This window comes from Loxodonta africana, chromosome 18, assembly GCF_030014295.1.
Source record: "Loxodonta africana isolate mLoxAfr1 chromosome 18, mLoxAfr1.hap2, whole genome shotgun sequence".
Lineage (NCBI taxonomy): Eukaryota > Metazoa > Chordata > Mammalia > Proboscidea > Elephantidae > Loxodonta > Loxodonta africana.
Genome location: NC_087359.1, coordinates 28,341,495 through 28,365,830, shown reverse-complemented (window position 1 = coordinate 28,365,830; position 24,336 = coordinate 28,341,495). Strand labels below are relative to the sequence as shown.

Genomic DNA, 24,336 nt, shown 5'->3' with positions numbered 1-24,336 from the left:
TGCTGAGTCTGCTGGTTCCCTCTACTCCTTGCTGATTTCTGGGGCAAAGAAGGCTCAGACAAGGAAGGACTCAAGAGGGTTCTGTCTTGCGCCCTACATTACTACGTGCAGCAAGGCCAGGTGCTACCCCTCACTGACTGCCTGACCCTCATGCTGTCAGGCCTAATGCTTTTCTTCCTCTTCAGAATGGGGTGTATATATGAACTGAAAGCCAAGTGGAATTTCAGTTTTAAAACCACTCTGGGTTTGACACCATGGAAACCTGGTTGGAAAGAGGAGCACCCCCACCCCACCTTCTCAAGCTGGCTAGTGTTTCCCTGACACACACCCAAAGCCCCCCAGCCCCCATCAAGGCCAGGAGGACTCTGGGTGGACCCTATGCCCCTTTCGTTCCCCACGGGGCGTTCACATCCTTCCTGCCAGAAAGCCCCCTATCAGGCCACATAATACAAAGTCAGGATCTGTTTAAACAGGTTTAAAACAGGGTTGGTTGATCACAACAGTCAAAATCGGCAGAAAGAAGGGGTGGAGGGAAGGGGAGCACAGCCTGGCCAGTCCCGCTGCCAGTCTCTGTGGCTCTCAGCCTGGCGGGTGCTTTAGCTTCCGCTTCTTGACTTGGGTGGTGCGAGATGGTCTGCAGCCCCGCTGGGGCATGTCCTGCCTTGACCGGAGCAAGGCTGCTCTACTTCCCCATCCCTTCCCCATGCGGCCATGCTGGGCATCTTGTGAGGCCCAGCAGGTAGCACTCTCGCTGTCCTCCCAGTCTCCTTGGCTCAGGACCAGGCTAAAGGCAGAGGTAGATAGGGAGACATGGGGGCCGCACAGGGTGCCAGGTGGCAGTGAGGGAGCTTGGGACCCTGAGGGGGACATGCTGACTCCTTGCTGGAGAAAAGGCACCTCGATAGGGAAACTGGGCTTGGGGGCCTCCCAGGGGGCCATGGGGTAAGATGGGGTGGGGTGGAGCTGAAAGAAGCAGGAAGCAAGGTGGTGAGCAGACCCCAATCCTGGTTCCCCAACCCCTACCCATTGAGGGAGAACAAAGGAATCCTGGAGCAGAGCCCTGCCCCATAACCCTCCCCTGAGCAAGATGGCCTCAACCCTTCCCATCCTGCCCCTACCCCAGCTCCAATCTCCTTCCCACCCTTTGAAGCCCTCTAGGGCACTAGTGACAGATCAGTGGAGCCTCAGGCTGTCTTGGTGCCGGGGTCCACCTCCTTGTGGGCCCAGAGCTCCTTGTGCTGCTTCCGGCCAAACCCCTCATCGTAGTTGCCTTTGCTCTTAAACAGCTGCTGGAAGTGCGGTTTGCAGTAAAACTCTCCGTGCAGTGCCGCGTAGCTGCCCAGGCTGCGGAGGCAGGACAGCTGGGGTCAGGTCAGATCAGGGCTGGAAAGCCAGGGCGGGGGCAGGCCGGGCAAGGGCACACCTGAGCTTGGTATGACAGTGCTGGCAGCAGAAGCAGGAGTTGTGGAAAATGAGCTTATCTGCCACCAGCCGCTCCATGGGGTACACCGTCTTCTGGCAAGCAGCACAGGTCTCCTTCACCTGGGCCCGGAGGCTGAAGGACTGCGAGGTAGAGACTTAGCCAGGGACCTGGCCTGCACCCGATCTGTCCTCCCCCCAACACCTACTCCAGGGCCCTACCTTGGAGCGCTGAACAGTGCTGCTCCCACCACTGCTTTTAGCTTCCTGGGAAACAGGGACAGTCAAGAGCAGGTCAGCTCTGGGATTCCCCTGCCCATGGCTGCAGTCACCAGCCCGACCTCAGTGGCTCCCAAAAGAGGGCAAAGGTGCCGGGTAAATCCACTGTTCCTCTCCCCTTCACCCCCAGGCGGAACACCTGCCCAGGGCCCCTCTCACCCTGCTGGTCACCTACATGAGAGGGGGTGGCCTGGGCGGCTCCTGCAGCCTGGAACATGGCTCGTTGGAGGTGGTGGAGACCCCGGGTGGGGATCCAGCACCCGCTCGGTTCTGCAACGGGAAGTCGGTTGGGAGGGCCCCACAAGCCCTTCCCCAGCCTGCAGGGTGGGGGGTGTTTACAGGCTGGGGCTGGGGGGCTGCGGTTGGGACTTTCCGTAAGTCATTTCCTGTTGCTCTTGGTCTTGCTGCTTCCGCCCCTCACCCACCTCCCCCTGCGCCTGCCCACCCCCCCTACGCTGCTCCCCAAGGGGCAGGGGTCCCTGAGTGGAACCATGTGTCGGGCGACGAAGAACAAAGTTAGCAGGGAGTGGCTGGGGGGCTCCCCCGCGCAGCCGCCGTGTGCGCCCCCCGGCCGGGAACCCTGCCGGGGGCTGACGGGAGATCAGAGGAGGGCGGCCGGGCGGGAATCGGCTGCCCAGGCCTGACCCCGGCCCGCCACTGTCGGACGACGAGCGGTGGGCCCTCCGGCGGCCGACCCAGCTCCTGGACAGCGCTCGCGGGAGGCCGCCGCCCACCCGCCCGGCGGAGCCGCCGCCAGCGCTCCCCGCTCCTCGGCCCCGGGCCCGCGGGGACAGGACCCCAGAGCCGAGACCCCACGGGCCCTACCGAATGGCCCCGCCCCGCCGGGAGGCTCGTCCCGAAAGACGGCGGCGAGCCTGGGACCCCAGCCCGCGCTTGCAGCCCCCAGCTCGTCGCCCCGCGTGGGGGCGGATGAGGGCCCTCCCCGGCCCACCCGCGGGTCTCACCGGGCTCCGGCCTGGGCCGCGGGGCGGCGCGCGGGGCGGCGGTCGGTGTCCGGGGGCGTCGCGGGTGCGAGGAGGGCGCGGGCACGAGCTGCCACCGCTGCCTGGAGTCCCGCGCGGCCGCCGCCGCCGCCGCCTTATCGCGGCGCCGCCCCCGTTGCCCCCGCCCCGCGCCCGCCCATTGGCTCCGCCGCGCCCGGAGCCGCCTCCGGGGCCGCGCCGCCGCCGCCGACCCCCTCTGCGCTTTGTCTTCCCTCGCTCGGCGTCCCGGCCTTTGTCTGCTCCCCGGCCCGGCCCTCGGCCCCCGCTCGCCGGCCGCCCGTCCCGTCGCTCCGCTGCGGGAGGGTCCGGGGAGCTGCACGCGGGGAGAAGGCGGCGGCAGGGACTGGAGCGGAGGGCCCCACGCCGCATCCCCGGGGCGGTACAAGTTCAGGATGAGGCAGCTGGGGTCGTGGGACAAATAGCGCGCCTGGCGCGGCCCCTGCGGGTTGTGCCTGGGCTTTTCGCTGCCTCAGTTTCCCTGCTGGGCCCTCCCGGGCGCAGCCGCCGGCGGTCCCCGCCCTGTCCGGCGCTGCGTGGGCCCTGCAAACTGACGGGCTCTGCTGGGGCGGCCGCGGAGGCCGGTCCGGAGTCCCCGGCTCGGCTCGCACACCCCCTCGGGCCGCGGAGTCCTCCCGCCGCCAGGGGCCGCCCCGCGCGCTCGCACGGCCGGCCAAGAAGATGGCAGCGGCGGCCCCAGCACGCGGAGCCGCCCCGCCCGGTTCGAGGCCGCGAGGCCGGGCCCTGGGCCATCCGTGTGTGGTCGCCTTCGTGCTGCCCGCTGGCCGGGGGCCGGTCTGCACGCGAGGGGCCTGGTGGGACTCGACCACCGCCCCTCAGCGCCTTCTGCGACCCATAGACAGGGGCGCCGGGAGCTGTTGCCCTTGGCTCTCCAGAGCACTCGTGCTCCCCCGACCCGACGTCCTAAAGCGCTTCTGTGGCTCGGCTTTGTGGGATTGGTCACCCCTGGCCGCTCCGAGGGCACTCCCTTCAGGGAAAGATATTTCCATCCTTCAAATAAGCAAATGCCGGAACACCCAACCCTCATTTAACACGGGGAACCGTGAGGGGTCTGAAGATTTGAAGCGACTTGTTGGAGGTAGCAAAGCTAGTGCAGAGGCAGCAGAGCTGTGTGAGAAACCAGGAGTCCTACCCGTGGCTCTTTAGTCCCTGCCCCTTGGCCATGCTTCATGGCGGCAGGCTCCACTGCCCCACAGGTCTGATGACCATCACTCCCTGATGCGCGAGCAGAACTCAGCTGTGCTGGGGGAAGGTGAGCCAGTGGCCTCCTGGACGCAGCTCTGCGGGCAGGCCAGGGGCCTTCCTGGGCACCAGCCACTGCTTGGCATTGCCTGAAATCCGGCTGAAGCCGTCTCAGAAGCACAGACCTAAACATAGCTCGTTCCCACACTAGCAGAAATAGAACTGGTGGCTCTAGAGCCCTAGCCCACACACTCGTCAGGGAACAGAACAACTCAGCGACTCTAGAGTCTGGCAGGAGAGGGAGGGAGGCAGCAGGCTTCTTCCCCAGCCCCAGCCTGCTTCCTTGGCTCACTCTGTGCACCCCTCCCGACAGCCTTCTTCTTCAGCCTGGTGCTCCTCCCTGGATTCCTGGTTTGCCTAAACTGTAGGCCTGAGGACTCCCTGCATGGGGTGTGTGTGTGTGTGAACCCTCTTAGACTGTGCATTTGCGGGGGGAGAGGGGGAGGAAGGAAGTTCCCAGCTCTGTGATCAGATTCTCAAAGGGGCTGGTTGTGATGCAAGAAAGGCGGGGCACTAGAAGCATAGCTGGGCTGGGCTGGGGGCTGGTGCTGTGTAGACCCTCCTCAGGACCCATCTGTTGGCTGAACTGCAGACAGCTACCACAGGATCCACAGTGTGGGTGCTGAGGCCGAGCTAACAGCTAGTGAAAAAAGGCAGCAAGGAAAGAAAGAAAATGGGCTGATAGAGAGTTAAGAAGAGGGAACCTGAGGTTAAAAAAACAAAAATGAACTGGGAATGGGGAAGGAGAGGGGTTGGAAATAAATGTGACCTGGCCTTCTCACTCACTGCCACTGCCCACCCACTGCCCCATGGTTGGTATTCCCTTCACCTCAGCCCCTATAACTGCCCAAAGGAAGAGGTTTTTTTTTTTTTTCTTTTTAGGCCAGTTAAAATTTCTGAGGAAAGAGAAAGTGACAGCACTTGAGGACTCAAAGAAGCTTCACAGAAGAGGGAGGGGCACTTCCATAATCTGAGTGAAAGAGGAGTACACCTCAGCCTGAGGGACTGACTAGTAAGGGGGGTAAGTGCCAAACTGGCGTAGACCCCTGAGGCACCACGGTCCTAGGAGACCAACATTAGACTCAGTGCCTGGCAGAAGTGCATGACAGACGTGCATCCAGGCTCAGGCTCCCTGGCCACTGGCCAGAATGACAGGAGAGGGGGCAGGTCTGGTTCTTGCGTTACTTGCTCTTTGAGTATTAGTACCAACAGTAAGGAGACACCACAAATCATGTTACAATACAAAACCCTCTGCCTCCTCCATTCCTGCCAAAGGTGAGCTGCTTCTGCCTCAACCCCTAGTGGCCCAACCAGTGGTCCTGTGGAGAGGCTAGTTTCCAGTACCTAGACCTTTCAGCCCCAAAGTGGTTTGGTGGCCACAGGCTAAAATAAACTTGAAAATTTTAGACAGTTAAGAGACAAATCTATTGGGGTTTAAAAGAAACTGTCATGTTCTGAGGCTATCTAATGAAAGAAGACACTGTTGCATTTCCACAAGCACTTCCGGGACCACTTTGAGATGGCAGAACCCCTGGCAGAGTGAATGGTGAGTGTGAGCCTGTGGGGCAATCCTTGTCTGCACAAACACTAGGAAGCAGGGCTGTAGGACCTATGCTGATGCACAGTGCCACTCTTCCATGGATTCAATGAAGATTTTAATTTGTTCTGACAAATTAATGTAACACACAGAATAAGGACTTCAGCCCTCAAGCCAAGTAAGACATTAGGGCCCTTGGAGAAAGCACCAAGGCAGCTGGTAGGAGTTAGGATGGATTCTTGGTGGGAAAGGAATGATCTACACAGATGGATTACGGGAAGCAAAGCTCCAGGTTTTAGGTGTCAGGTCCCAAGGGACAAAGATGCACTGCCCCAGCCTTAACCTGGTGCTTAAAAGGGAAAAATATCCTTCCCTTCCACCATTAGAGAGAAGTCTGAGGGGAAGGGGGCAAGCTGCACAGGAAAAGAATGGAATTAGGCTGGTAGGGGAGCAAGAGATGGGAAGAGGAGGTCACACAGTTCCCTGGGCTGATGAGTCAAACCCTGGATGTGGACTTCAGCCCCCAGGGCCAGAGCAGCAACATCTCTCCCTTCTGAAGCCATCTGAGCTCGCAGAACTGGGAATGTCAGTGTTCTATTCCCCCCACCCCCAACCCTGGTTGTTCCCTTGTGTCTCAAAAGCCTTGGAGCAATGAAGCAATCTCTCTCCAGGAATTTCTCTCCATTCAGAAAGCAGCCAACTCTCCTGGCAGACACGTCCTTCCTACCCAGTCTGCATCCAGGAGGGTGGGAATGGAGCCAGCCCTCAGGAAAGGCCTGCAGAGGCTCCCATGTCTGGCCTGGAGAATGCACAGTCCACAGAGGCTCAGAACTCCCAGTCATCCACCTCCAGTTCTTCCAGGTTTGTTACAAGGCCAAAGATTCCACTGTGATCCTGAGCCTGGCTGCCCTCGAAACTGGTGATGGGGGTGACAGGACGAAGTAATTCAGGCAAAGCCTCTGAGGCACGTCGCTTGATCTGGGGGAAGAGAGAGAGTTGGGTGATGGATCCTGTTGCTCTGGGTTCCAGGACACCAGGGCAAGGAACCACAGCCTGGTGACGGAGGGGCTGTTTTCGGAGCCAAGAGTCCCTATGAGGAAGGAGCAGTGCCTTTAAGGGGCTTCAGAAACAGTAAGTTCTCCCAATTCAAAGGGAAGAGGAACAAACATCTAAAGACCCAAAGCTAATGGGACTGTTGGTAGTAAGAACCACAGGCAAGAAAAAACAGGAAGCCGAGGGAAAGTGCTACTGTACCTGCTTGAAGAAAGAATGGTTCAGGAGGGTGCTGGCACTTGGCCTGTAGAGAAAGGAGGAGAGAGACTCAGATCACTCTCGTGCTCCAGAATCCCCAAATCTTGCTGCTTACACTTTATCTTCAAGTATCCCTCTACTCCCCTCAGCCCACCAAGAAACAACTGGCAGAGCTATCCATTCTGGCTTCTTAGCAAACCCTGTGCTGACCCCTCCTGCTGTGGGGGGCTCAGGGTCACTCCTGGGCCAGCTCTTCACAGAGCAGGCACAGCCTCTAAAGCCTGCCTTTAGCACCAGGGCTCCCCCCGCACCGTGCCCTGGAAAGCTCAACTCCACCACACAGAAATACCTGACATCCGGGTTGCGCTGAAGGCACTGCTCCACGAAGTGGTGGAAGTGGGGTGAAAATGTGCGGTGATAGGGGTGGGAAGGCGAGTCGCCATTGGAGGTCCTGGGGGTGCTGGGGGCCAGGCTCTCACTGAGGCCCGAGTTGGCTCCCGAGCGTGAGGTGCTCATGGTCAGCTCCTCGGCGGGGATGGTGCTGGTGTCCAGCAGGCAGGGCACTGTGCCGTTCAGTTTCTCCAGCAGCATCTGGGGAGGACAGAGCCAGGACCTGGGCTGGAGGAGGGCCCCTGGAAGGCCTACAGTGCTGCTTCACAAATACACTTCTCCCAGTATATAGATATGATCTCTTGGGAGTAGACAAAAGATGGAAGTAGACTAAGTCACCTTTTCTAAAGGAATGCTGGCCACTGGCTCTGTAGCTACACCCTAAGCCAAACTGAAGAGAAGGAGAAGAGGGGTTGCAAAAAAGTCCTCCCCTCCCTTCACTGTGGCTAGAAGGAAGAGCTCACAGTTTCCTTTCCCCCTCTCTAAGGCATCAAATCCCTTTATTTACAGAACCCTCACCCTAAGTGGAAGTAGCAGCCAAGTGACTTTCTCTGAAGCCCAGCCCCAGGTTACCATGCCCAGTTGGGTCCCATGGGGTCCACACAGCACGTGGCACCACATCTGGTTTGTGACTGCAGCAGGCTGCACAGGAGCAGTGCACCTAGGAGCAGGCCAAGCTTGGGGGGCTGTTCCAAAGCCCCCAGACTCAACACAGCTAAAACTAGCTACCCTTTGGTGTTGACTATCGTCATGGATATCGCCAAGCCAGAAACCTGGAAATCTCTCTAGAGTTGTGCTGATATAGTGGTATTTATTTAAAATAAGATTTAAATTCAGTTCCTTGGTCTTATTGGCCACGATTTAAGTGCTCAATAGCTGCAGGTGGCTAGTCACCATCATATTGGACAGTGTGGATACAGAACACTGCCACCATCTTGGAAAGTTCTATTGGATAGCAGTGCTGCTTTTAGATCTCGACCTCTTATTCACCCTAATCAGCCTTTTAATTTTCTTTTTAGAGCATCTTTCTGTTACTGTCTTACTTAGATTTCCTACCTAGGTTTCCACACCCTTCTAACTGGTCTCCTAAAGCCAATCCATATATCCTGACGGAGTGATCTTCCTAAAATACGTATCTGATAGTATTAATCCTGTGCTTAAGACACACATGCAACTCTCCACATGCTTTGGGACAGAAACCCAACACCCACCGTTGCATACAAAGCCCTTCATTACCTCCCCCTGCCTCCTTCTCCAGCCACATCCCCACCAGCCCCCCACAAGCACCTGATTTCAGCTACTTAAGACTACGTGCCAATCCTCAGATGCTGTTCTTTCCAGACTCTGGGTCTCTGCACATGCTGTTCCCCCCATTTTAAAGAGGCTTCTTCTAGCCCCCACTCTTCACACAAGTTAGCTCCTATTTGTCCTTAAAACTCAGCTCAAGTGTTAGCTTGACCACTCTCCCTCCCTGGGCCCCCCTGACTGTCCATCCTCCCTGGGCCCCCCTAACTGTCCATCCTTTCTGGGCCCCCTGACTGTGCATCCTCCCTGGGCCCCCCGACTGCCTTCCCTCCCTGGGCCTCCCTGCATGCCCTCCCTCCCTGGGTCCGCCTGAATACCCTCCTTCCCTAGGCCCCCCTGACTGCCCTCCCTCCCTGGGCCCCTGACTGTCCATCCTCCCTGAGCCCCCCCGACTGCCCTCCCTTCTTGGGCCCCCTGACTGCCCTCCGTCCCTAGGCCCTGCTCTAGAGGGCTCTACTTTGGACATCCTCTGGCTGCACCCCTCCCCACAGGGCAAGCAGTCTGTGGGCTCACTCAGAGCCTGCACTCCCTCCCTCTAGTTCTAGACCACTCTCCAGGTACCCGGGACCCAGGTATTCCTTGCCCAAACGAGCTCAAGTCCACTTCCTGGACCTGATGAAGCCTGGATGAGCCTCTTCCCTGCATCTGTCTTCCCAAGGGTGGCCTGGTCCACTGGCTGTGCACCCCTAGGTCCTAGGGGAAGCCAAGGGGTGGCCATTTGCAGGAAGAAAAGCTGAACCTACAGGCTGGAGGTCCCAACGGTACTGGCCTGAATGTTATGGCATGGAAGTCTGAGGACTCTAAATTAGAAACTCACCTTCTAGGTATGCTCATCAAGGTAGGAGAACACAACACACTTTATCAATGTATAAAAATCTGTTAGCTTGATATACACTTTTTAAATACATCTGTGGCGTGTGGGCTTCCCTTTGCACCCCTGCTCCAGGCCCTGCACCCTTAGGAATGGCCCTGCTCCTGGAGTGCTGGATGCCTGCCTTCCCCTGGCTCCATTACCACAGCATTTACCACACTGTGAAGGAGAGTTACACCACCACCTCCCCCACGGGGTAGAGCTTCTTGAAGGAAAGGACTGTGCCCTTCATCTTAGCGTCCCTGGCCAATGTCCTGAGTGTGGTGGGCCTTCAGCAAACGTTTGTGGAAGTCAAGAAGACAGGCAGGCAAGAAGGAAACCAGGGGGCTGCAGGCTCACCTGGGTGGCAGGCATATCCTTAAAGGGGACATGGCCATTGGCCAGTTCACAGGCTGTGATTCCCACACTGTAGATGTCAGACTTGGCATCATAACCCTGAAGATTCTAAATTAGGAGAAAAAAACCACAGATGACTCAATGTGGCCTTTGCTCTTAGAAAAAGAAAGGGGCGGAGCAAAGACTGAGAGAAAAAAAAAACAGAAGCAGCTGCTAAAGACTTTCTTGCCTATACTAATCCACCGCTGTCGAGTCGATTCCGACACACAGTGACCCGACAGGGTTTCCGAGGCTGTAAGTCTCTAAGGAAGCAGACTGCCATGTCTTCCTCCCGCACAGACACTGGTGGTTTCAAACTGCTGACGTTTTGGTTAGCAGTCAATCGCTTTAACCGCTGTGCCACCACTGCTCCTTTCTTGCCTATACTACTGAAGAGTAACTCTTTCTTTTAAAAGAAACAAATGTTTGGTGATGTTATGTGATAAGCAGGAAGAAAGCTGGGCCCCATGCTCCAGCTCAGTATAAAAGATCTAGAAAGCAGTTTGAAGATGTTCACTCTTCCCATAAGATAGGAAGCCTCTCTGAAGGGAGTTAAAATAGCATCAGGTGCAGTTTGAAAGGCCACAGAGGGGAGAGTACATCCACCTGGGATGGGCAGGAAATGGCCTCACTGAGTGGGCTCCCAGGTACACCTGGCTGACAGGAGCCCTCCCCCAGTATGAGACCACTCAGAAGTGGAGAATGCTCCCATCAATCAATTCTGAAGGCTTCCTTGGAAACCATTAGCTGAGGTGGGGTGGGAGCTCCTGGGGACCCAGTACACAGACCTGCTGGAGGACCTCTGGGCTGAGCCAAGGCAGAACCTTGATACTGTACTTGGGGAAATCGTGGACCACACGCTGCCGCTGCCCATGGCTGATCATGCTGAGGTTGCTGCGTAAACCAGACAGGTAGACCTTCCCATCCACGGAGATCAGGATGTGGCTGGCTTTGACACTCCTGGGGAGGTGGAGAGGGGCGTCATGGGCAGCAGGAGCCCCTCACACTATCAGCCTTTGGTCTTCACACTCTAGATCCACTCAGCTCACTCCCCCAGCCCAGTGTGTGTTATACACTGTATATATGCACATTATGTGTATGTAGACAGATAATATATATTATGTATATATAAGCAGATATTTCATCAACATTTTCAAACATATATAAAAGAGAGAAAATAGTATGATCTCATTTACCCACCACCAGATTTAACAATCTATATCTCGTAAGCTCCCTTTTATGCTCGCAGACTCCCTCTTCCCCCTACCTCCCACTAAGGCTTTCAATCTGTACTTTTTGTTTGCAGGTGTTCTTGTGAAGTGTACCACTGCTTTGTACGTGTGTATTTTACACTTACGAGCAGTGCTCTGTTACACACCTCATTCTTCCTTTTTTCACTCAGTTCTGTTTTCGAGATCTGTGTTGCTATCTACTCTTCTTGTCGTTGCCTTGCACTCTGGGGTGTGCCTCTAACACTTACTCATCACTCTCCCAGGGGAGGATACTCACTTTGCCTCTAGCCACCACAAATATGAACCCTGGCATCCGCATGTGTCCCTTCCTGGGCCTGTGTGAGGGTTTCTTTGGGGTGTCCGAGGTTCGGAGTGACCCTGACTAGTCTGTCTTCCATTATCTGGACCGGAGGGCTCCCGCAGCCTCACCAGCACTGGGCTCATCCAGCTTCCTAATTCCTGCCAGTCTCATGGGTATAAAGTGACATCTTGTTTTAATTTACTTTTCTCTGATTATTGCCATGCTCCTGCTCCGTACAGAGATCTAGAAAGCAGTTCTAAGATGTTCACTCTTCCCATATGATGGGAAGGATCTCTGAAGGGAGTTGGAAATAGCATCAGGTGCAGTTTGAAATGCCACAGAGGGGAGATTACATCCGCGTGGAACGGGCAGATAATGGCCTCACTGAGTGGGCTCCTAGGTACACCTGGATTTGAGTGTCTGTTCATATGATTGTTAGTCTTTTGGGTTTCCTCTTTCATAAAATTCATATCCTTTGCTCAGTTTTTTTTATTGTTTTACTGTCCTTTTCTTGTTGATTAGCAAGATCTCCTTGTTACTAACCTCCTATGTTTCAGACAAAGCAAACCTCCTCTTCTACTCTGTCAACTCATCTGCTGTTAACTTTGCTTATGGTGTCCTTTATTAGATGGAGAGCTTCAGTCTTAATGTAATCAAATTCACCAATTTTTTTGCCTTATGTTTTGTGCTTCTAAGACTTTTAAAAGTTAGTCTGTGCCTCTGATTAGAAAAATATTTCCTCACATTTCCTTCTAGTTAAGTCTATAATTTTACATTTTACATTTAGGCCTTAATCCCTCTGGAGTCCTCCTCTGTATGTGGAGTTAGGTAGGGATCCAGTGTTATTAATCTCCCTGCAGTAAGCTGACTTGCCCAACACCATCAACTAAGCAATCTGTTTTTCCCAGGCCTCTCGGGCACAGGACACACTCTGTGCTGATACACCAGTCTAGGCATCCCAAGGAGGGAAGCTGAGTTGGGGGCAGGGGTCCATGTCAGAAGTTCCTCTCATACAATACTCAGAACCAAGCAGCTCAATAAAGAGAAAGTTGCTTCAACAATGAGAGGCTAAATGATCTATCAAGTCAGAGGCAAGGCCAGAGTTTGGATCCTTGATTTCAGACTCTGGCTCCACTACTTTGAGTAAACGTTCAGCTGTTTGAGGGCTCAAGGGCACAGACACCTGCCCTAGCACAGGATGAACACTCTTAGGACTGTACCTATGTACGTAGCCCATGTGGTGGATGTAGTCTAGGGCCTTCAGCACCCCCTGCAGGATGTAAGCAATCACCAGTTCATTCATGCCGTCCATGAAGTGTGTACAGATGAGATCCTTTGCAGAACCTGCAAATAAACAATTTGGGAGAGCTAGAGGAGAGGCAGTGAAGGGAATCAGCATACAACCAATCTGAAAACAAAGTTCTTAGCATCCTTCTCTGTCATGACTTCTAGAAGAAGTACTTTCCCACTTACCATATGCCATGAAAGATGTGACAACCCACAGTTCATTGTCTGCAATAAAGGTGGCTCGATATGGCACAATATTGGGATGGTTGAACAGTTTAGAGACATGAAGCTCCCCCTGAAAGCAATGGTATAGTTGACGTCAGAACGAAGGGGCAACAAGGCGTGGAGCTGCACATGAAGGTGGCAGAATGAATAACATGGGGACCTGGTGCTTTCTGCACACCCCTCTCAGACCCCTGGGAGCAGCCTAACCAGGTTCCCTCCAGCCTCTCTATGCCTCAGTCTCATCTGTAAAATGGGGATGATGATAATAGCCTAGATCATAAGCTGTTGTGGGAATTCAATGAGTTAATTTAAATGAGGCATTTAAAACAGTATTTGGCATACAGGAAGCACTCAATACATGTTAATTATTATTATAGTTAATAGTAAGTGTTGGCTATAAATGAATAAAAGGAGCCCTGGTAGCACAGTGGTTAAGCACTTGGCTGCTAACCAGATGGTCAGTAGTTGGAACCCACCAAAGGCCTCTCTGGGAGAAAGATGTGGCAGCCTGCTTCCGCAGAGATTATAGCCTTGGAAACCCTATGGGGCAGTTCTGCTCTGTCCTATAGGGCTGCTATGAGTCGGAATCTAGTTGACGGCAACAGGTTTTTAGTATAAGTGAATAAATGGCCCAGAAAGGAGGCAAAGGGAACATAAATTGGGCTGAGCAGCATTACAGAACCGTTGGTACTAAATTCCCAAGATTCTCCACTGAACGCTTTCCTAACTTCTGAGCATATGGTCTTTTTTCGTTTCCTGCCAGGTGCTCTCTGAGGACGGACGTGGGAGATGCCCTGTAATCACTGCTAGAACAGACAGCCTGCCATCCAAGTGTCATACTCATGCTTCATTACCTGCAAGAATGTCACCATCTCGTTGGAACAAGCTTCTAGGTCAATCCTTCGTACTGTCACGTACTCTCCTGTTGGTCTGTACCTTGCTAGGTTCACTGTCATCAGGTCCTCGAATCCTTTGCCTGAAAGAAAATAGGGATCCCGTAAACAGGAACAACAGCAACAACGGTTTTTATCTCCCTTAAAGAAGAAAGGATTTGGTTTTATATATTATATATATATACACACACACACACACACACATATATACACATTTAAAAAAGGTCAAGTTAAAACATTTACTATTATTTTCAAGGCTAATATCTCTTGACTTCTATCGGCAACTTCTCAGCCAACCACTCTAACTGCTGAGGTCACCAGAGGAATAGAGCCAAAAAGAAAAAACTGCAAAAGAGCTTCTCTCTTGGTAGCATGATCTCGTCCCATACTTGGCAGAAGAAAACCAAAGAAGACCCCTGAGAGCCAGTTTTGTCAACATGAATCCCACTAACTAGCCAACTGTCGCTGGAAGGTGAGAGTAACAGCAGACTCTGGACATTACCTATAACGGTGAGTAGCTCATAACACCCTCCCTCTGGCAGAAAGCTACTCATGATCTCTTGTTTAGAGAAGGATGCTATCGACTCTGAGCTCGCCTCATTGGTCTAGAGAAAAAGAAAAATAGGTTAATGAGAGCATACTGAGGGTAGGAGTGGGGAAGTGGTCATTCAGACCCACAAGGAGACTGGCATGTAAGCACACACACAAACCATGACTCTGGAGCAAAGAAATATTGCCAGCACTATTTGAAAAGAAATGCAAAGTAAAACATCAGCTGTTCAATATAGCAATCAGCATAATATCAGAGCAAGTTAAGTGTTAGTGCCATCCGCAAAGAGGGGACAAGGAACAGTTCCATTTAACTGTTGGTTTGCTTATTCTTTCCAACAACTGGCTCATTTTCTTAAAACTAGGAAATTCTTGGGGAAAGGGTGTCTAGAGAAAGGCATATTTGGGAAAAAAAAAAAAAAAAAAAGAGGTGGAGGGTCTCTAGGATTTAGGTCCTGCTCACAAGATCCCAAAAGATCAAATACTGAATCTTGCTGAAGGGAAAATGTGGACATAAGAAGTCCCCTCTTTAGCAAACAAGGAGTGGAGACCCATCACTCCTGATGCTTCCAAGTGAACAACTGATATGTTGAGTTCCAGGCAAGGTACCAAACCCAAAACCCATTGCCGTCAGTTGATTCCGACTCACAGAAACCCTATAGGACAGAGTAGGACTGTTCCACAGGGTTTCCAGGGAATGGCTGGTGGATTCGAAATGCCGACCTTTTGGTTGGCACTGCACCACTAGGGCTCCAGGTCAAATTCTCAGCCATCATCCTGGCAGAAGCAGCCTGCTCTCTGGTTCCTGCCCACTCAGGCTGCAAGTGAAGTTGGAGTCCAGCCATTTAGGGTGTGGATGTCATACCTCTGGCCTCTGAGCTCCTGAAGGAAGTTGCTCAGGGCAGGCCAATAGAACAATAACTCTTCTCTCAGCTTAATAGGCTCGATTTCCTTCTTCCAGACCTAAATCTGTATGACTTAGGGACTAAGAGTTGTTTTCTTTCTTTTGAATTCTTTATTCAGATTTGTGTCTAACTGACATGGAGAGACCTTAGGCCAGCTCACATTTCATATGTTGTACTCATAATCATGTCCTCTCGTCAGGAAAGGCTCCTGGCTCAGCACTAGTCAGAGGGTATAAGTTGAGAATGTCCTGACAAGGTAATACTTGAACCACCACCAGGGATGTGACTCTGCGGAAGAGCCCATAAAAATGACAGTGCTGTGGCACCTGTGGTTTGACTATCGCATATTTTCAGGGTACTTCCACGATGCATATGACTGTCACCATAACTCAGTGGAGTAGAGGGGACAGATATCATCTCCATTTTTCAGTAACAGAACTGCAGGTCAAGGAGATGAAGTGACTTGCCAAAGTCAACGTGTTGAGTACACACGAGCACAGACAGGGCTCAAGCCCAAGCCAGTGAAATGAATGTGCCACCCTATTAGGGGTCCCTGCCGTTTACAGCATATCTGGTTTCAAAACAGTCGATGCTGCAGATGGGGAAAGAAACCAAGGTGGGCTCTGCCTCCCTCACCTCTGACACTGACACTAAGAGAAACCTAGTCAAGCAAAACTGAGCTCAGTTAGCAATCAGGGTCCATTTCTAATTTAATCAATTTTGATATTTCTAAGATTCATCCATTTTCTTGCATTTAGCTGTAGTCTACCCATTTTCAGAGTTTGTTATAATATTCATCTCGGGACTATACCTCAATTTAGTTGTCCTTCCAGTGTTGATGGGCAGTTGGGCTGTTTTTCAGTTTTCTGCTCTTATGAACGGGGCTAGTGTTAACATGCTTGAACGCAACTCCTGATGCATAAAAGCAAGAGTTACCCTAAGGTTCATACCTAGGAGTGGACTTGCTAGACCACAGAGTACATGAATGGTCTGTGTTACAAGATCACGCCGTACTGTTTTCCAAAATGGTTATACCACGTTATGATCCCACCAGCCACGTATGTGTGTTCTTGCTGATCCACCTTTTCCTAACACTTGATCTGAACAGACCTCTTAATGCAAAGACTGTATGTTTAGGAGCCAGATGGGGGACAAAATGGGTAAAAGTAGAAGTGATTTGAGCAAAAACTCTAAACCAAGAGCTCTAAAATGGCAATTCCCCACTTGTTTACAATTTACAAGCTGCATGCTAGTTTGGTCTTGAAGACTCCTATCTTCTTAACTTTATACCTCCAAACCCGCACACATTCTTGCTCTGCAGATACTTTTCTCAAGTATCAAATTACTCCTCAGTAAAATCAATGCCACCAGCTAGTACAACACCCCAAAACCCAAAACTAAACCCATTGCTGTCAAGTTGATTCCGACTCATAGTGACCCTATAGGACAGAGTAGGACTGCCCCATAGGGTTTCCAAGGAGTGCCTGATTGATTTGAACTGCTGACTTTTTGGTTAGCAGCAGAACTCTTAACCACTACGCCATCAGGGTTTCCAATACAACCCAGGGGGCTGCTTTCAGGCCGACTTCCTATTCTGGCCGATAAGGATTCACATGACTCGGCCCCTGCCTGCCTCTATGACCCATCCCATGTCCCTCTCCCCTCACTCGCAACACTTTACCTACACAAACAAGCATGCTCCAGTCCTAGGGAATTTGCACTGTCCCTTTGTTTGGAATAGTGTACCCCTACTCCCCTCCACCCTGCCATCTTCTCATTGCTGCCTCCTTCTTGTCACTGAGGTCTCAACTTAAATGTCATCTCTTCAGAGAAGAGTTTGTTCTACCAAAGACAAGTAGGTTCCTAGTCACTTTATGACATCGCCGCCTTTACTTTCTTCCTGGCAGTTATCACTGCAGTTTATCCATGGCCTGTCTCTTCCACTGGAATGCAAGCATATGATCTTCATCATGTGAAGGCAAGGGCCTTGTCCGTTTTGTTCATTGATGTATTATTATTCAACACCTAGAACAATGTTGGCACATACGTGTTAAAAAAAATATTCTAAGAAAAGTTTGAATTGAGGTTTTCTGCCCATGGCCTTGTCACTCCCATGGACCAAAGAGGAGGGTAGGGCAAATGCACCAGTCGGTTCAAGACAGGGTTTGACATGATGGCCTTACTGGAAATGCCAGCCCTCATACAACACACTCGCTAGACCCCTGTTACTAGGAGACTACAGATGAGAATCTGATTCCTACATATGAGGAAGCACTGAATTTTGGCCGATAACATTATGGCCCCAACAAGAAGCAAATCTATAACTACTTTGTACTTGAAGGTCTTCTCTCCTTTGATCTCCAGGCAAACTCATTTCTCTCATTTGAACAAAAAAGAAAGACTATGAGGGGCAGCTGAGTTTGAAATTAAACTACTGAGTATATGCACTGTTATGAACTGAATGGTGTCTCCCAAAAATTTGTGTTGTAATTCCTTAAAAGGCCTTCCTCCACAGCTGACAGAGAAAGCCCTCCCCTAGAGCCAGCACCCTGAATTCAAATATCTAGCCTCCTAAACTGTGAGAAAATAAATTTTTGTGTGTTAAAGTCACCCACTTGTGGTACTTCTGTTACAGCAGCACTAGATAACCACGACACAATTTGGTACTGGGAGTGGGGTGCTGCTCTAACAAATACCTGAAATGTGGAAGTGGCTTTGGAATTGGGTAATGGGTAGAAGCTGAAAGAGTTCTAAGGTGCCTAATAGTAAAAGCCTAGATTGCCTTGAAGAGACTGCGGGTAGAATTATAAACATCAAACGCAATTCTGATGAGGGTTCAGAAGGAAGTGAGGAGAGTTATAGAAAAGTCTCTATCATCTCAGAGGATACACAGGCCACCAGCAAGAGAATGCTGCTAGAAATGTGGACGTTAAATACGCTTCCGGTGAGGCTTTAAAAGGAAACGATGAACATGTGACTGGACACCTGAGGAAGAGGGATGCTTTTTATGCAGTGGCAAAGAATGTGTTTGAATTACATTCAAGTGTTTGGTGGAAGGTAGAATTTTTAAGTGTTGAACTTGGCTATTTGGCTGAGATTTCTAAGCAAGATCTTAAAGGGGCCACTTGTTTTTCCCTTATAATAAAATGCAAGAGGAAAGAGATGGACTTAAAAATGAATTGTGTAAGATGAAAACGGAAACCCTGGTGGCGTAGTGGTTAAGCGCTACAGCTGCTAACCAAAGGGTCAGCAGTTCGAATCCACCAGCCACTCCTTGGAAAGTCTGTGGGGCAGTTCTGCTCTGTCCTATAGGGTCGCTATGAGTTGGAATCGACTCGATGGCACTGGGCTTGGGTTTTTTGGTTTAAGATGAAAACACAGCTGAAAGATTTGGAAAATTCTGTTGTACAAACTAAGGTCACATATCCTAGAATCTTTACCAAGGATGTGGCTACACAATCTTTTGTTAAGGAGATTAAGCCTGTGACTGATGGACCTAACAACTCCCACAGCAGAAAACCCATCAGCTTAGATTAGACTAAAGGGGACAGAGAAAGAGAGAAAGGAAAGAATGCTGTCTTCCTCTTGGACTTCTATAGGCAGGAAACAGGCCAAAGGAAGTATATCTGTTGTCCTCCAAGAAAAGAAAAGAAAAAAGAACCATCCCTGGTGCAGCTCAGAGATCAGCAGAACTGCTGGAAGGAGCAAGGCAAGCAGAGCTGCCTTGGTCACAAAAGGTGGGGCCATGGCCTCTGGGGTTTTAAATGGTGGGGCCATGGCCACTGGGGTCTCAAAGGGTAAAGCCACATCCTCCTAAGTTTCAAGACTGAGATCTTCACCGACTCGATTCCTGAGTGTGGGGCTGCCATTGAACTTGGCCAAGAGGATAGGGCCGCTGCCCAAAGCTGAGGGGGCAGGGCTGTCATGCCCAAGGTGCAGAAGAATGGGGCCCCCGGGGACTGAGGAGTTGAGGTCACCACTCAGATGTTCTAGGAGAATAGGGCTGCCGAAAACGGAGAGAGCAGAGTTGCCATCCCAGTGAGCCTGGAAGGCAGGGCTGAAGCCCAGGCCAAGGGGCCTACACCCAGCATCTGGAGGGCATGGCCAACGCCCAGAGTCTGGAGGGCAGGACTATTGCCCAGATGGTATTGTAGAACAGAGGCTTATTTTCAAGTCTTGAGGGCTAATGTAGTTTGTTCTGCTGGGTTTTGTACTTGTTTGGTGCCTGTTACCCCTTCTTTATCTATAATTTGTTATGATTCACACAGTCAAATGCCTTTGCATAGTTAATAAAACACAGGTAAACATCTTTCTGGTATTGTCTGCTTTCAGCCAGGATCTATCTGACATCAGCAATGATATCCCTGGTTTCACGTCCTCTTCTGAATCTGACTTCAATTTCTGGCAGTTCCCTGTCAATGTACTGCTGCAGCCACTTTTGAATCATCTTCAGCAAAATTTTACTTGTGCGTGGTATTAATGGAACCCTGGTGGCGTAGTGTTAAGAGCTCCGGCTGCTAACCAAAAGGTCAGCAGTTCAAATCCACCAGGTGTTCCTTGGAACCCTAGGAGGCTGCTCTACTCTGTACTATAGGGTCGCTATCTGTCAGAATCGACTCAATGGCAATGGGTTTGGGGGGTTTTTTGGTGATATTAAAGGACACTGTTTGATGATTTCCACATTTGGTTGGATCATTTTTCTTTGGAATAGGCATAAATATGGATCTCTTCCAGTGGGTTCGCCAGGTAGCTGTCCTGCAAATTTCTTGGCACAGACAGGTAAGCACTTCTAGTGCTGCATCCATTTGTTGAAACATCTCAGTTGGTATCCACAGATTCCTGGAGCCTTGTTTTATGCCTTCAGTGCAGCTTGGACCTCCTCCTTCAGTATATTTGGTGACTGACCATATGCTGCTTCCTGAAATGGTTGAACATTGACCAAGTCTTGTTGGTATGGTAACTTTGTGTATTTCTTCCATCTTCTTTTGATGCTTCCTACCACGTTTAATATTTAGCCCATAGAATCCTTCAATATTGCAACTTAAGGCTTGAATTTTTTCTTTAGTTCTTTCAGCTTGAGAAATGCCGACTACATTCTTCCCTTCTGGTTTTATAACTCCATGTCTTTGCACATGTTATTATAACACTTTGTCTTATCGAGCCACCCTTTTGAAATCATCTGTTCAGATCTTTTACTTTATCATTTCTTCCATTTGCTTTAGCTGCTCGACGTTCAAGAGAAAGTTTCAGTCTCTTCTGACATTCATTTTGGTCTTTTCTTTCTTTCTTGTCTTTTTAATGACCTCTTGTTTTCTTCACATATGATGTCCTTGCACAACTAGTCTGGTCTTCCGTCATTAGTGTTCGATGCGTTGAAGCTATTTTTGAAGTGGTCTTCAAATTCAGGAGGGATATACTCAAGGTCGTACTTTACTCTTGTGACTTGTTTTAGTTTTCTTCAGTTTCAACTTGAACTTGCATGAGCAATTGATGGGCTGTTCTGCAGTCATCCCCTGGCCTTGTTCTGACTGATGATATTGAGCTTTTCCATCGTCTTTTTCCACAGATGTAGTCAATTTGATTCCTGTGTATTCCATCTGGCAAGGCCCACATGTATGGTCGTGCATAACACTGCAAAGAATGGGAATCCTAGAACATTTAATTGTGCTCATGAGGAACCTCTACGGAGATCAAGAGGCAGTCGTTCAAACAGAACAAAGAGATACTGCACGGTTTAAAGTCAGGAAAGGTGTGTGTCAGGGTTATATCCTTTCACCATACTTATTCAATCTGTATGCTGAGCAAATAATCTGAGAAGCTGGACTATATGAAGAAGAACAGGGCATCAGGATTAGAGGAAGACTCATTAACCACCTGCAATATGCAGGTGATACAAGCTTGCTTGCTGAAAGAGAAGAAGACTTGAAGCACTTACTGACGAAGACCAAAGACTACAGTCTTCAGTATGGATTAGACCTCAACGTAAAGAAAACAAAAATTCTCACAACTGGAGCAATAAGCAACATTTATGATAAACGGAGAAAATACTGAAATGAATCAAGGGTTTCATTTTGCTTGGATCCACAATCAACACCCACGGAAGCAGAAGTTAAGAAATCAAACAATGCATTGCATTGGGCAAATCTGTTGCAAAAGACCTCTTTAGTGTTGAAAAGCAAAGATGTCACTTTAAGGACTAAGGTGCACCTGACCCAAGCCATGATACTCTCAGTTGCCTCATATGCATGTGAAAGCTGGACAATGACTAAGGAAGACTTAAGAAAAATTGATGCTTTTGAATTTTGGTGTTGGGCAATAATACTGAATATACCATGGACTGCCAGAACAAAAATCAAATCTCTTAGAAGAAGTACAGCCAGAATGCTCCTTAAAAGCAAGGATGGCAAACCTTCATCTAATGTAATTATAGAAGGACATCATGCTTGATAGAGTCAGTGAAAAAGAGGAAGACCCTCAACAAGATGGATTGACACAGTGGCTGCAACGATGGGCTCAAACATAGCAACAGTTATGAGGATGGCGCAGGACTAGGCAGTATTTCCTTCTGTTGTATGAGTGGAAAATGACCCACCAGATGGTACCTAACAACAACATACTTGTGGATGTAATCCTATTTGAGAATAGAGTTTTCTTTATTATGTTAATGAGGCCGTATCAGTGTAGGGTATATCTTAAGCCAATCCCCTTTGCGGTATAAACCAAGCTGATTAGGGAGAGTAGGAAGAAGAGATGGGGAAGACACATGCCAAGCCACATGAAGATCACCCAGGAGCAGAAGCTCAGAAGAGACAAGGATCTTCCTCCAGAGCCAAGAGAAAGAATTCCTCTAGAGCCAGCACCCTGAATTCGGACTTCTAGCCTCCAAAACTGTGAGAAAATAAAATTCTGTTTGTTAAAGCCATCCACTTGTGGTATTTCTGTTACGGCAGCACTAGGTAACTAAGACATGCACTTTAAATAACTCCCCTTGGAAAAACTGGGTAGACACTTTTTTATCACCTAAGTCCCAATCACTTTAACCACTGCCCCACCAGGGCTCCTTAGTTTTTTTTAAGCGCCCTCTTCATTGCCTGGAATGCATGTAAGACACCCTGTCTGTTAGACTTTATGCCAAAGACACATTCTTGTGGAGCCTAGGTAGGGAATGATTCATTAAATTACTAATATGACTAGTTGGTAATCTGACAAACATTTCTACTATCCTTTTTGAGTACAGCTATCTACTCAAAAGTATTAGTTTTAGAAAATAAAATTCTTTAGATAATTGGGAATATTAAGTTCATGGGCAATCTGGAATTGTATGCAATGAGCCAGTTTAGTGGTTGCTGTGGTCCTTTAATGCTATGTCCCCAGCTCACCGAAAATGATTCTAAAATGGAGGCTTTCTACTTGGTGGGTCTTCTATGCGACTGAACTCAGTATCTGTTCAATGTAAGTCTCTGCTGATAAAAATGTTTGCTATATGGGGATTTTAAAGTAAAAAAATGAACTTTTCAGGAATGTTTCTTTTTAATGAAGTCAGTAAACACTAAAATAGCAAGAAAGGCACAAGTGGTTCAGCTATTAGATTCCCAGGACCAGCAGTCCGCCAAGTGCGACACACGGAGGGTATTTTCAGGCAATATTTCCAAAGAGATGGGTCCGGTTGGATAGTGCCATAGAAAAGCAGGTTAGTTCATACACTGGCTCAGATTTAGAGGTCAAAATTAAGGCAGAAAGGATGAAATATTTAGCCCATTCTCTTTAAATACTGTATGGCATAATTTTATTAGTGTAACATATAATCTCAAATTATCTTAAGAAAAGCTAATTCTATCAAAGTCTGTCTTAATTTCTCCACCTATGAAAAACATTTAATTCCATTTGAAGCATGTGAAAAATACACAAATTACTGATATCCAGAGATAATGATAAAATGATAATTTTGTTTAAAGAGTTTAAAACAGAACACAACAAAGCATACAAAAACAATATTTATGAAATGATACCAAACAAACACATTCAACTGCCTGCAGGTTTCACCTAGGATAACTTTTTTTATAACGTCAGTAGCTGTGAAAATATAAAAACGATATGTAGTTGGCATTATATTCTGGAAAAATAGCTAATTGATTCTGTAGGGAACTTTTTTGGTCTCTTGATTATAAAACATTTTAATCTGATAGACAGGTGCTCCTGACTACCAAAGTACACAAGCACAGCCGCCACATTACTCTCACAAATTCCTAGTTGACATCATCATCCTTCACTCAACCTCTGGGCTGCCTGCACAAGGTGCAAATGTCTATTACTCTGAAAAGAGTAGAAAGTCTACTTAGACTAGTGTTCTCATCCTCTCTCTTTAGGAGACGCTGACTCACATGTCAAAAATAGCTAGGTACACTGTGCACATTGGGTACCATTTACTTAGGCAAAATAAACTAGAAGAGTAGGAAGCAGGGCAAGAGTCTTGCCACTTTGCCTACGTAAAAAATAAACTTCTGGTTCTGTGCTTTTTAATTTTTCATTTTGCCTTTAAGGTGGGAGATTTGAGGTCCGGCCTTATGATCTAGACAGAGATCAAAGCTTTGGTTTTGGAAGGGGTGGTGGGTAGTTGGTAGAGTTGGGAAGGGCGAGGGGACCTTAATTCCCAGGAGACAGATATTAAGTACATGAGACTTTTCATTTTTCAAACTACACACTGTAATTTTTCCAAGGTGAAACCTGAGTTTTCACAAATAAAAGAATTATACTACAAATACAGCTCAATGAGATAAGCAGCAACATAAAATGATAAGTCAACGAAAAACACAAACTTCCACTAAAGTCAACTCCATGCAACAGCCATAGTGCTAGAGCCTAGAAAGTCACTTACTTTTCTCCGAGTGTCACCCGGAGGCTGCTCTGGAGTAGAGAAATTGATTGTTGGCATTTTGTTTTTTTAGCAGAGGACATACCCACATTCAGAACAGCAATTACTGCACTCAGGACTACATTTATTAATAGAAATCACTTGAGTCATTACAGGAAAAAGTGCCTGTGGTGCTACATATAGACATAGACACATACACACAGAGTCACAGTAAAAATGCTGCATATAGATGGGTTTTTTTTTTTTTTAATGTACTTTAGATGATGATTTACAGAACAAACTAGCTTCTCATTAAACAGTTAGTATTCGTGTGGTTCTATGACATTGGTTAACAGCCCCATGACATGTCAACACTCTCCCTTCTCGACCTTAGGTTCCCTA

General features: G+C 49.2%; 2 protein-coding genes across 12 annotated transcripts in view; both read right to left on the bottom strand.

Moving 5' to 3' along the window:
* Positions 1–460: 460 nt before the first annotated feature.
* LIMD2 (LIM domain containing 2) lies at positions 461–2,750 on the bottom strand. Its single transcript, XM_064270950.1, has 5 exons — positions 2,664–2,750; positions 1,874–1,968; positions 1,642–1,686; positions 1,424–1,563; positions 461–1,344 (listed from the first exon to the last, which is right to left on the bottom strand). The coding sequence occupies exons 2-5, from the start codon at positions 1,913–1,915 to the stop codon at positions 1,185–1,187; spliced, it is 387 nt and encodes a 128-aa protein (XP_064127020.1). The 5' UTR covers positions 1,916–1,968; positions 2,664–2,750; the 3' UTR covers positions 461–1,184.
* A 2,850-nt stretch (positions 2,751–5,600) lies between these two features.
* Positions 5,601–24,336, bottom strand: part of STRADA (STE20 related adaptor alpha) — a 35,407-nt gene continuing 16,671 nt past the window's right edge. For 6 of the 11 annotated variants that reach the window (XM_010594564.3, XM_010594565.3, XM_023553804.2 and 3 more), the window contains exons 3-11: positions 14,132–14,234; positions 13,591–13,712; positions 12,698–12,806; positions 12,445–12,568; positions 10,480–10,651; positions 9,656–9,760; positions 7,100–7,341; positions 6,754–6,796; positions 5,601–6,477 (exon numbers count right to left, since the gene is read on the bottom strand). In XM_010594564.3, coding sequence (XP_010592866.1) covers positions 6,325–6,477; positions 6,754–6,796; positions 7,100–7,341; positions 9,656–9,760; positions 10,480–10,651; positions 12,445–12,568; positions 12,698–12,806; positions 13,591–13,712; positions 14,132–14,234 — 1,173 coding nt within the window. In that variant the 3' untranslated portion in view covers positions 5,601–6,324. Of the gene's footprint in view, positions 6,478–6,753; positions 6,797–7,099; positions 7,342–9,655; positions 9,761–10,479; positions 10,652–12,444; positions 12,569–12,697; positions 12,807–13,590; positions 13,713–14,131; positions 14,235–23,958; positions 23,988–24,336 lie in introns of all 11 variants that reach the window. The other 5 variants (XM_003414520.3, XM_010594562.3, XM_023553802.2 and 2 more) reach the window with 1 other exon arrangement.